Genomic DNA, 12,681 nt, shown 5'->3' with positions numbered 1-12,681 from the left:
CGGCGAGCGGAGGGACAGAGCGCCGCGGAGGAGGAGGGGGGGGACGCGCCCGAGACGCCCCCTCCGCGCCAGGGGACAGTGGAGCGCCGGAGCCGCGGGATGGACCGAATTCCTCCCACAGCACTGACAGTCCCGCCGGCCCCGGGGGGCTGAAGCCCCCGGGAGAGCGAAGTTTTGGTCCTTTCAGAACCGCCGGAAAAGCTCTTTTGTCTGGCCCCGGTTGATGATTAATAACCCCCGGCACCGATCCTGTCCTCGGCATCGTCCCTGGGGAGCCCCGGGGCTCAGCCCGCCTGGTGGAAAGGGATCGAGCCTTACCCGGGGAGCGGGTGACATCCTGCCTCGGGAGTGTGACTGTCTTAAACGCACTTTTTACCGACACCTATTTTTAATCTCTAAATCACAAAGGGACACATTCTGTGCTCCTTAATAGAGCACAACGTCCATTGACTTCTGTCCCATTGACTTCAATGGGAGTTTCGCTCCATTAAGGACCGCAGAATTTGGCCTAAACTGACCGCAATAATTTTGTTGCCGGTAATGGAGCTTCAAAGCCCACTCTAATTAGCCGACGAGCAAGAATCGTTAAACATGCTGTACAATTCCGAGTGTGCTACGTGGGGGCTACGGAACAGCTGAGCAGTCCCCTTCAGACCTGGAGAAGGTTAGAAACCGTGCTCAGCGAAAATTCCATCTTTCCGGAGGCAACCGGGGGACAAGGGTGTCTGACGAGTCACTTAATATCTGCTGCAGTTAGTGTCCGAGCTTGAGGAAAGAGACGCTCTGAAAAGTTATGAAAGATCTGATCTTACACTCGGCTTTTGCCCCCCTTCGAAGACCCATTTAAAGAATCACAGTATACGCTGCTGCTCTTATTTATCAAAGATAAATCAAATTAATTGTGTTTATCCTTAGCCCGGAGCACTCCTAACGTGGTACGCTAAATCCCTGAGTGCCTGCGAGCAGTAAGCAGATGTAGTTTGGGCTGAGATGATCTTCACTACGATCAGGCACCTTCACGTCTAGCATTATGACTAGTACTTTTCTCAGTACGGGGGCGGGGTAGGGGGGAAAACACAACAGAAACAAATTCAATCCACTTTAGCTGAATTCATCTGTAAAGGCACTTTCATTACACGACGCTTCTGGGCACAAACTCCTTCCTCAATTCTGCAGCTGTAGATCCAGCAGTGTGAACAAATATTTCGATAATATTTAAATTTAATAACCTGATTGTTATACATGTACATTTAAATCCCTGCAGACTGTCTACTACCTGTAAATTTTAAACTGGAAAAAAAAAGCGTTTTCCTCTTGAGATCAAATATTGAAGCAGCAAAAATGGAGTAAAGGCTTGCGATCCTTCAAGGAGAAATGCAGAAAGAAGAAAATAGTAGTTGTTAAATAGATAAACTTATAAAACACGGAAATACATAACCTTGTATGGTTAGTTTCTGGACGAACTAACCATACAAGGAAGAAAAAAAAAACTCTCGCAAACTCTAGGCATGTCCAGTATATTAGTCATCTATGTTTAAAAAAAAAAATGGGTTCGGAAGTTTTGGTCAATATTCCAGGCAAAATATGCTCAACAGATGATAGTGGAGATGCAGCCAGAAAACAACTCCAGCTATTTAAACTGCCAAATGAGACATAAAGCTGCATTGTAAAAATCATCTGGAAAACAGGTTTTCCTATTGAAGTCGCTATGTGTTAATTACTGTGATCTGGAAGAGCTCTGTATCTAAACGCCTGGAAGCCGACTTTCACCCCGCATATGTAAATGAAGAAAGTGCTGAATCTAAGCCAGAGGGTTCATGTTCGGATTCATTTCCGTGCATGCCTAGACATTAATATGTGTTCATGTAGGGTTCGTACAGTACGAGGTGTTATTTCCTTATAAAGAAACACCAGGTCTCGCTTTCCATTCTCCTTACAAAATTATTCGCATTATTTATGCTACATTGAGCGATCTAATTTCTTCGTGATAGTCAGCTAATTGCTCTGGCAGGTAATTAGAAGCGGTTTACAACGCAAAGGGCTTTTGCGGTGGCCCTCGGATTATTAAGTTGCTCTGTAAATTATACCATATTTGCCGAAGAGAGGGAGGGGGAAGGGGCTTTTGAGAAGTTCTTCTGCTACGATCAGAGCTGAGACACGTCCCTGTCCACCCCCCAACACTTAAAAAAATGGGGGGAGGGGGCTCTTCCAGGGCTCGGAGTCGAATTATTCTCAAGCACGCGATCTGAAGCCCATTTTGTTCGTGCTCACTGGTCCAGAATAACTTGGCCATAATGGCCGGGAATGGGCCAGGTCTGCAGCAAGCTTCCTGCGCCCTGGCAGCATCCAGCAGGCATGTGGGAAAAGAATGGTTTAAATGGGGACATCTGTTCAGTGTTGCTCATCTCGCTCCTGCAGCCAGGTCGGGTTAAGAGAATAACCTGTTCACCACCTTGCTTCCCTCCCGCTGCTCGTCTGCCCCCCTCCCCCGAAGTTAATAAGGTTGCTGGGGAAGGGGGAGGGGGGGGGAGAGGGAGCGAGGGGGTGACCTAATTGCTCTGCCATATAGGCAAATAACGACAGGGAAAGGTGGCAGCTACATTGTAAGAGGAACAGTAAATATATCAATATTAGGGTCTCTCAAGTCAAATCGCAGGAGTTCTGCATTCAGGAGACGGCTGTGGTGCACACTGAGTGCGTGAACGGACGAGGGCAAAACCTTCCTGGCACAGTGCTTCGAAGGTACGTCTTTCCTGAAAGACCAGGGATTCTTCCACTCCACAAACGGCAGCAAGCAAAAATGTTTAATTTTTTTTTTTTTTTTTTGCCAGATTGACTCTTCTGTGCAGCTGGGAGGACAAAGAAATACATACATACATACATACATACATGCGTAGACAGCTTTCCTTTTCTTCTGTGTTCTCTGCAGGCTACGATTTTAGGTGTTTTAGGATTTGCATATGCGAGTGTCTGTCACACACATTTATATACGCGCACATATCCACAGGCGCCCATGTGTATATACATTTATATATTTGTTTATATATAAATAGCATGTATTTCGGGGCGTGACCCAGCTTCAGGCAGACTATTTAATGGGAACGTCCTGTCTTATACACCGATTTTACAAACAGTTACTACATCTTGGCACCCTCTTGAAAAGCTTGTACTATGATTTGAGCACGTGTGGTTAAGCCATCGGACCCAGAGCAGCTCCTAGATTATTTGTAATTAAGCACAATTCCCAAAGTAACATTTATCTTCCCGAAAACTGCGATTGCAATTGTCAACCGTCTGGAGGAGACGCGGGGTAATCTGGAAGCATTACCTCCTCTCCTAACGGAGCAGAATGAAAAGAAATCAATACCGCTGAGGAGAAGAATTTAGTAGTTTTTAACTGTAAGTGGTGCCTGGGAGAAGGTGATATATAATAGAAAAAAAAAACCAGAAAGCAGCTTAAACAAATCTATTCTAGGCAGGACCGAAGGACCGGCGGCGGGGGCTCCGCGCTCTGTCCCGCCGGTGCCGGCACGCTCAGCCCGGGCGCTCGCTCTCCCCGCCGGCGCCTCCCGGTACTTACATGACCGCCCAGGAGCCGATGCGTGCACAGCGATAACGTACCGGGAGAGCGGGGGGGGGGGGGGGGGGGAGGGGGGGGGGGAGGGCAGGGAAGGAAACGGGGAGAAGAAGGAGGAGATGCGGATCTGATCTAGGCGCACACCAGCGATGTAAACAGAGTGGGTGTGAAGGTGCCTCTTCCTCTCCCTCCCCAGGCATGCACACACCAGCATGTGCACGGTGTCTTCCCGGGCTAATTTAATTACAGGGACCTTTCGGAGACGCAACTAGCTTTTTTTTTTTTCTTTTTTTCTTTTTTTTTTTTTTTTTTTTGTGGTTTTTGTTTTTGTTTTAGCACAGATCCAGACAAATAAATAAACAAACGAGGAAAGACGTCGAAGTGAATCGTGAATCCCCTCCGCCGGCTGCAGACAGGTCGGCGTGTACTCTCTCCATCTCCAAAGGGGCTCAGACAGAAGCCCGGGCTCTGCCGGGCGCCTCCCCGCCGGCTGCGCGGAGGGGCAGTCAGGCCGCTCAAGGCTGGGAAACGCGTGGTGGGCAGCGGGACGGGGACACCGGGAAGGTTGGCGCGTACCTGGGACACGTTTCCACCCACGGAAGAAAAAACCCACATAGGCAATAGGTGGAGGCACCGGCGCACACGCCCTGTCCGCTCCCGCCGCGCTGCACCCCGTGCCCGACAGGGAGCTCCGGTCTCAACGAAAGTGCCCAGGGAGGCAGTGAGGGAAACGTCCCAGATAAAGCACAGCAATGCAGAGGTGCAGGTAGAGGTTAAAGGAAGACATTAACCACCCTCTTTGCCCAGTGACTGCCAGGCACAGCACGGTCCTTTCTGACTGGTGGCCGTTTTGTCTCGTTTAAGTCCTATTCCCCTTTCTCCACTCCCCGCACAAGCCGAGACCTCGTGCGCCTGGGGAGTTGTTTGTCACCCCTCTGTAAATCTTCCAGGTGACAGATTCTAGGTGAAGGTGTCGGGCGAAGGGGACACCTCCTGGCCCCCACCTACCCAGGGCAGAAGGTACGGGGCGGTGGGGCAAACACGGGAGCAATGCAGCCTTTTCCAGAGCACGGAGCCCAGAGAGGGCGAGGACAAGGCCCCCGCCTAGAGGCTTTCCCCCATGACCACGGGAGCGGAGCTAGGAGCCGCTGGACGCCGAGGAGCGAAGCTTCCTCCTCGCTGGACGTTTGATAGACAGCGGAGCGGAGCTGCACCGCCAGGAAGGCGGCAGGAGAGCCTGGCTCCCACCCGTGTGCCCCTAAATTGGCGCAAGGGTGGCGTGAAACACTCTCTCGCTAACACGGACATTCAGCATACGGCGTGGTCAGACTGCAGTTTAATCTTTTCAGCTGCGCCTTTTCAAATAGCACAGACCTCTGTTTCCTCAAAGAGAAATCCCCCTCTACACCCCGGCAGCGCTGTCTGTAGACAGGCGAGACCTCTGGTACAAGGGTCTATCCATCTCTGTCCGCTTGCCGGTCGCAGCGCGGAGAATCGGGGTTTACTCCAAGAATATCCACCCCCGTTCTCGAAAGGTTAGCGACAGATATCGTTGTGTCTAAAGTTCCGAGATTGCTAATCTACATTGTAGGCTCAAGATGTTAGGTAGACTTGAGCAAGTTGTTCCCAGGATGTAAATTAGGTCCAAAAAGCTGTTGTCCAAATCGAAGAAACAGAGAAATTAATCTGGGAGACTATCCATCATAGGCTGTAATAAAGGGAGCGACATGGATGAGACAGATGATATGATTAAGGAGCTGTGGTCGTTTTAATTAACTTTTTGCTGTCCTGTAATGATCAAACTGGTCAACAGACCCGGTCAATAAGCATGTTAATATCAAACAAATAAAACCAGGGATGATTAAAAACCTCCTGGTTTATTAAATTTGAAATTCAAATGAAATTTATGCTGCAGATGCATACAGAATGCTAATAGATTTTAGCTTTATTGAGAGTGGATCCCACAGGTTTTCAAGAAACGGCATGAACATTTATCTCCTCCCGTACATTAAACTTCAAATGGGGGGGAAAAAAAAGTTTTAATTAATTTCTGGAAAACCTCTCTTTCTGGCTCCCCCCCCCCCCCACCTGCATATTATGTTGATGTACTGCACCCTTAAGTGCAGTGGTCAATAAGGCAAATGCAAACAAAATTGTAAGCTTGCTTAAATCCTTTGCCCAGCAGGCAATGTATACAAAGGAGGAAGGTTACAGATGTTTCCGTGTCGAATTCAGAAAATATCAGCTCACCGCTCTCAAAGTTCAGAAGCTGCTGCTTTTCCAGTTTCGAGGAAATTATCAGAGTAGCAGGAGGATGCCCACTGGCAGGAGTTTTGTGATTTCTGTTCTGATGTATTTGCCTTTATTTTTTCCTCCCTCTCAGTTTAGTTCCCTTGTAAAGACTCCCACGACTATTTTTACAACGAGTTTTTAATAATTTCCCACACGGTGCTTTTAAAGGAAAAGCGCACTGAAAATTAAGGATTTTCGACCCCAAATCAAAGGAGTCAAGGCAAGCATCGGAACAAACAAACACGAAAAGATCAAAAAAGGACACATTTCCTCTGGGCAGACAAGTGCAGACAAAATACGGATGCGAATGGAAGACCCACCCGGCGAGGCTGTCCTAAAAAGAGATATATCACTAAAAGCTTCTACTTCTCCGGTGTATGGCAAAGTCTCTCAGACTTTCTGGGGCTGAAAGGAATGCGTGTCGATCTTTTTACCTAACCTGGCACACCACAAAATGCGATTTTGTGTTCATCTAAAATGTAATGCTCACGATGCTTGCTTTGCTCTTACGGTTTCTAATCTATGTCTTAATAGTTCCTCCCCATCTCCAGCAGATAAAGAAAGTGGAGATAAAAAGTTAATAAGTATTCATACAAGGGAGTATCTCCGAGAAAAGTTCTTCCCCTCTTTGCGGGTGATAGTATTGATTAAATTAAACCCGAAATTTAAACAAGTGTGCGTTAGGTCTGTAAAATGAATATCATTATAGAAGGAGACCAAAGCAATGAAGTTAATTCTTTTTTATTTGTTAAACGGAGTTCCCTCCTTCCCCCACCCCTTCCTCCTTCTGGGCTGGCCTGTCACGCCTTCTCAACAGGCTAAAATCATTCAGAGCAGCTTGCAGAGGGAAACGCGACATTTATGGTAAGCGTCAGCTTTCAGAGAAAGAAAGCAGTTCATTAATTTACTTCACTCTTACTTCAAAGTATGATAATGTACATTACTCCCTTGATCAATAGATATGATGTACAGTCAATATCCCCACGACACGGAAACGGGTCAAAACCGAAGCCGAGAGAAAGAGGAAAAACATCCCCTGGAAAGCTAAGCAAAGCCATGGAAAGCTCGCGGGGGTGAGAGCACCTGGGCGAGCAGGGCCGGTCCGAGCGGAGTCCCCTAGGGACAGGAGGAGAAGGCTCTGCCCTTCCCCGCAGCCTCCCAGGGCTGGGCGAGGAGTCGAGGGGAGCAAAGCGCTCACCTTCGAGGGGGGCGAGGAGGAGGGAAGCCGCCCCTGATTGTGCCGGTGCCGCCCGGGTGGACGCCGCTTGTGCAACCCCTCCGCCAAGAATCACACCTAAAACCGCGGTCGGCGAGGGCGAGAAGGGAGGGAGGGACAGGCAGCAGTGGCCTAAAATGTTTCCCCCTCTTGCCGGACAACGGGAGAAGAAGGGCTGACCAGAAGTGATCGGGAAGGGGGAAAGGGGAGGACTAGACTAGCGGAGAAACGGGATGCTACCGCTCTCGCCAGTTCGTGCCGATAATCACAGTAAGACTGAGATTATGATGATGATGATAATGATGATATAAAAATTTAAACATTAACCGTTCCGCGGGAAAAAAAACCAAAAAAAACCAAAAAAAAAACAACACACCAAAAAAACACACAAAAGCAACTGTTGTCAAATTGCGCACACGGGGGTGGGGGGGGGGGTGATGGAAAGGGGCGGCCGGGACGAAGTAGCCCGACCCGGGGTGAGCGGTCCCTGCGGACCGGGACCGCAGCTCGCGCCGCTCGCCGACGTGAGTGCGTGAGGTCATCAGCGCCGGCGGGGCTCGACGGCCGGGCTCGACGGCGCTGCTGACTTCACGCAGTCACGTCGGCGAGCGAGGCGGCGGTGGCGGGGATTGGCTGGCGGTGGCTCAGCGGCACTTCAAAGCCGGCGAGGGAGCTACAATTGTGGTGGAATGGGCGGAACTGATCATTGTATTGCACACCTCTAAAAAAAACACTGCCTCTGATTTATCAATATAAAAAAGATCCTCTGAGAGGAGGGCACTTTTGTGTGATGGCAACTTCACTTCTAGGGGTGAGTCTAAGGATTTTTTTCTCTTGCTGGTTTAATTGGTTTCTTTTTATTGTCGATTGGAGGGGGTTAAAATAACCCCTGTCTTGACCGGGGCTATCAGTCTCCTCTATTCAGCCTGTTTTTTTTTTTTTTTCTTTTTCTTTTTCTTTTTTCCTTTTTTTTTTTTTAGCTTAAGTACAAGTGAATTTAAGAGAAAAGAAAGAGTGAGAGGGGGAAAAGGGGGCAGAGTCACTTTTCAGTGAGCAAGAAAAGGTTTAAGGGCATTTGTAGAAACAACCTACAGCGCCTGGGCTGTGCTGTTCCTGTGCCCCCGAAGAAGTGGCTTTTCTTCTTTACATGTGACTGCTGGAAGAAAAAAAAAACAACAAACAAACAAAAAAAAATCCCAAACCCAGCACTATCTTTTTTTTTTTTTTTTTTTTTTGCGTGCATTTTTTTATAAAATTTGCAACAGATTGTGGCTTTTTATTTCCCTTTAAAATAACACAACCCACCGTGTCTAGCAGGTACGTTCAACTCGTGTATTCATACATATTTACATATGTTAAATTTATATATGTATTTCATTATCGTTGCTACGTAAATTAGGCTGATTTAAAGGACGCTTAAAAAAAAAAAAAAAAAAAGAGTAGTAATTTGGTAGACCTGCGATTCTATATTTAAGAAAACAGCCTTACTGGCCTGAGGGACGGGGACCGGCCACGTCCCGGGGAAAGGGAGCAGGCTGAAACGTAGCTGCCGCCGTGCCGGGGGCATCTTTAAAGCTACGGTAACAGACGCAACTTTTTTCCCCTCTCTTTTTTCTCCCCCTTTTTTAACCCTTCCTGAGCTCCTTCGGGGGAGGGGAGTTGGACGGTGAAAAAAAGCCCCGGTGGGCGTTTGGAGGCAGAACTGCGGTGCCGGCCCCAGCGAAGGGATCCTCCCGCGGGAGTCGCGAAACTTTGCGCCCGGGGCCGGGCGGCGGAGCGGAGCGGGGCCGGGCGGCGGAGCGGTGCCGGGCGCGGAACGCGGGGCGCGGGGCGGCGGCGCGGGGCCGCTCCATCACTGACGCCGGCGGGACGGCCCTCTCCCCTCTGTGCCCGCAGGAGGAACCGCGGGTAGGCTCCACGCCGCTGGCCATGCTCGCCGCGACCTGCAACAAGATCGGCAGCCCAAGCCCCTCGCCGTCCGCCCTTTCGGACAGCACGTCCTCCTTCGGCAAAGGCTTCCACCCCTGGAAACGCTCCTCCTCCTCAGCCTCGGCGGGCAGCTGCGGCGCCGTGGGCTCCGGCCTCCCGGGCTTCGGTGTGGCGGGCGCGGCGCGGAACGGCTCCTCGGCGGCGGCGGCAGCGGCGGCGGCGGCGGCGGCCGCCCTCGTCTCGGACTCGTTCAGCTGCGGCGGCTCTCCGGGCTCCAGCGCCTTCTCCCTCACTTCCAGCAGCGCGGCGGCCGCCAGCTCGCCCTTCGCCAACGACTACTCCGTCTTCCAGGCGCCAGGCAGCGCCGGTGGCGGCGGCGGCGGCGGAGGCGGCGGCGGTGGGGCGGCAGGACAGGAGGCGGCGGCGCACCAGCCCGTCTTCATCTCCAAGGTGCACACGTCGGTGGAGGGGCTGCAGGGCATCTACCCGCGGGTGGGCATGGCGCACCCCTACGAGTCCTGGTTCAAGCCCTCGCACCCGGGGCTCGGCGCCGGAGAGGTTGGCTCAGCGGGCGCCTCCAGCTGGTGGGACGTGGGCGCCGGCTGGATCGACGTGCAGAGCCCCAACGGGGCGGCCGCGCTGCCAGGCTCGCTGCACCCGGCGCCCGGCGGACTCCAGACCTCGCTCCACTCGCCACTGGGCGGCTACAACTCGGATTACTCGGGCCTGAGCCACTCGGCCTTCAGCAGCGGCGCCTCCTCGCACCTCCTAAGCCCCGCCGGGCAGCATCTCATGGACGGATTTAAGCCGGTGCTGCCCGGCTCCTACCCGGACTCGGCCCCCTCGCCGCTGGCCGGCGCCGGGGGCTCCATGCTGGGCGGCGGCCCCGCCGCGCCGCTGGCCGCTTCGCCGCGCTCCTCCGCCCGCCGCTACTCGGGGCGCGCCACCTGCGACTGCCCCAACTGCCAGGAGGCCGAGCGGCTGGGGCCGGCGGGGGCCAGCCTGCGCCGCAAGGGGCTGCACAGCTGCCACATCCCCGGCTGTGGCAAGGTCTACGGCAAAACCTCGCACCTGAAGGCGCACCTGCGCTGGCACACGGGCGAGCGGCCCTTCGTCTGCAACTGGCTCTTCTGCGGCAAGCGCTTCACCCGCTCCGACGAGCTGCAGCGGCACCTGCGGACCCACACGGGCGAGAAGCGCTTCGCCTGCCCCGTCTGCAACAAGCGCTTCATGCGCAGCGACCACCTCAGCAAGCATGTCAAGACCCATAGCGGCCCCGGAGGCGCCGGGGGTCCCGGCGGCGGCGGCCCCGGCGGTGGCCCCGGCCCCGGCGGCAAGAAGGGCAGCGACACCGACAGCGAGCACAGCGCGGCCGGCAGTCCGCCCTGCCATTCCCCAGAGCTGCTGCCACCCCCCGAGCCCGGCCACCGCAACGGCCTGGAGTGACAGGCGGAGGCTCGGGGCCGTCGCGCCCCCCAGTCCCGCCGCCCTCCTGGTCGCGCACCCCCCTCGAGCGCGCAGCCCTGCGGCGGGGACGCGGACACGTAAGTAGCTGGCACGGCTCCGCAAGAACAGCGCTCAGCCTCGCGGCCGCTCCGCTGCCCTCCCGGAGCTCCGCACGGTGCTAGCGGTGCGGCCGGGCCGCGCAACCCCGGCGACGGGGGCAGGGGAGCGGCTCGGCAAGGGCGGAGAGCCGCGACCCCCATGGGGCGGCCCCGCCGCCGCCTCCTTTCCCCTTCGCCTTGAGACCCCCCCGCCTCGTGTTGCTTTTAGAGCGGAAAAAACACCCACGTCCCCTCTCGCTTTGCTGCTGGAAACTGTCCAGTACTCCCACCCTCCGCCACTGGCGCCGGTACGTACAGCCGCGGTGCCCCGGCGGGGCGGGCGGGCCGGGGCTGCTCCGCGGCGGGGCCTCCGACGGCAGCGCCGCCAGCCGCGCTCCGTGCCCCGCAGAGCGCCGAGCAGACACTCGGACCTGCTCTCATCCCGGTACCTGCTCGGAGCCCGTCTGCTCCCGGGACCGGAGCGGCAGTGTGCTTATTTCCCTTCCCCCTTGATTTTTTTTTTTTTAATTTTAACAAATCGTTTACCTCCTCGAGTCCGAATTTCACTGCGTTTGCCAGCATATTTGTATAATTCTCGTTTGAGCAGGAATCGCGAAATATGTTAAAAATAATTAGGTTGAAAGTCGTATATTTTTTTTTAACTTCAGACAGATGAAAAAGAACCGTGGGTTTCAAGCGAAGATGTATTTCTAATGCCAAAAAAGGGAGGCCGGGGGGGAATAGGAAAATTAAATATTTGTAAAATGCGTCTGAACCTATAGGTTTGTACCACTGGGAAATCATTCTAGATTAGCTAACAATTAAATAAAACTCCACCAATATATCGGTGTGAGGTGCAGTTGTCCAGGAGACGATTTGTATAGTATTTTTCTTGTAAATTTCTTCCAGTAAATATTTGAAAATCTATTGAAGTACATTTGAGCTTTCTTTTCTTTTTAATTTTTATTTCTTTTCCTGTCACGAGAAAACATTCTTGTTGCAGTCCTGATTCACTGGATTTTTTTTTTCTGGACTCCTTTCTTGAAGTGTGCATCAAATCACACTTCAGAATATAGGTTTTGCTTGAATATTAATTTAGCTAGGCATACAACTGTAATTAAGCAAACAATATTTGATAAATGTTGAATGACATTTAATTTAATGGAGCATGTACTTATTTGCATTTGCTGGCAGTTCAGGTATAGTTACGGTGAGAGTTCTCCTATATTTCATAAAGTGGGTTTGCCACAACCCATGTATTAAATAAACTGTCCAAGTGAAACTGAACTAACGTTGGCCTATGTGTATTTCCTGAAAATAATATTCATAAATGTTAATAAACACTCCTGACACTACATTAGCGGTTTGCAATGCTGCAAACTAATTGTCTCATTGTAATGTTGAAATAATTTGGATATTTCACATTGAAATGAAAAGCCCTTCGCTGGAACATTTTAGATTTGCATTTTAAATGCATGAAATGTAATTGATTTTTATCTGTAATATTTTAAATGGTATTAATAAACTCCAGAAAATCATTCTACTTTAGGTCAGCCAGTTGTTTTTCTTCATTGTAAGTCCATTGTTACAGTCAATGATTTACTTTGAACTCATATGGCATGAGTTGTTCTCTAGAGTTTCAGAGAAAACATACAATGAACGTAAATTTTAGCCCATACTGAGAGCAGCTTTGAGGCATTAAAATGGGTAAGTTGTTCTGTTTCATGCTTTTTAAAATGTACCATCAGAGGAAACTAAATGAAAGACATTAGCCCTTTTTTAAAGAAAATTGTTTTTATCAGACTAATTTTACAGTGCCTCTCACAAATTTGTGTATGTTTGAGAAGCTGCTTTGCATATACCTCCTCCTTGAAATTTTTTTTTCACTTCACGCTAGATCTATTGTGAAAGGAGATTTAATATTGAAATGCTGAGAGTCATTATTGCTTTAAAAGACAAAAGAAAAAGTGGTCCTCTGCTTTTGTTTTGAGGTGAGGTGGTTGTGGCTGGGAGCGATGCTAATTGCCGTAGTGAGCACTAGCTTCTTCAGGTCTCAGGGCTGGGAAACTTCGCGGTTGTGTGTGAAAACTCCCTTCTTGTTCGGGGGCGTTTTCCCCACAGGA

General features: G+C 51.3%; 1 protein-coding gene across 1 annotated transcript; it reads left to right on the top strand.

The window, feature by feature from the left end:
* Window positions 1–8,752: 8,752 nt before the first annotated feature.
* SP8 (Sp8 transcription factor) lies at window positions 8,753–11,996 on the top strand. Its single transcript, XM_053948562.1, has one exon. It carries the CDS (start codon window positions 9,015–9,017, stop codon window positions 10,458–10,460), a length of 1,446 nt encoding a protein of 481 aa, XP_053804537.1. The 5' UTR covers window positions 8,753–9,014; the 3' UTR covers window positions 10,461–11,996.
* The last annotated feature ends 685 nt before the right edge of the window (window positions 11,997–12,681 follow it).

The sequence above is a fragment of the Vidua chalybeata genome, chromosome 1 (genome assembly GCF_026979565.1).
Source record: "Vidua chalybeata isolate OUT-0048 chromosome 1, bVidCha1 merged haplotype, whole genome shotgun sequence".
NCBI classification, from domain to species: domain Eukaryota; kingdom Metazoa; phylum Chordata; class Aves; order Passeriformes; family Viduidae; genus Vidua; species Vidua chalybeata.
Note: the sequence above shows the minus strand (reverse complement) of the source record. Positions and strands in the feature narration are given on the sequence as shown.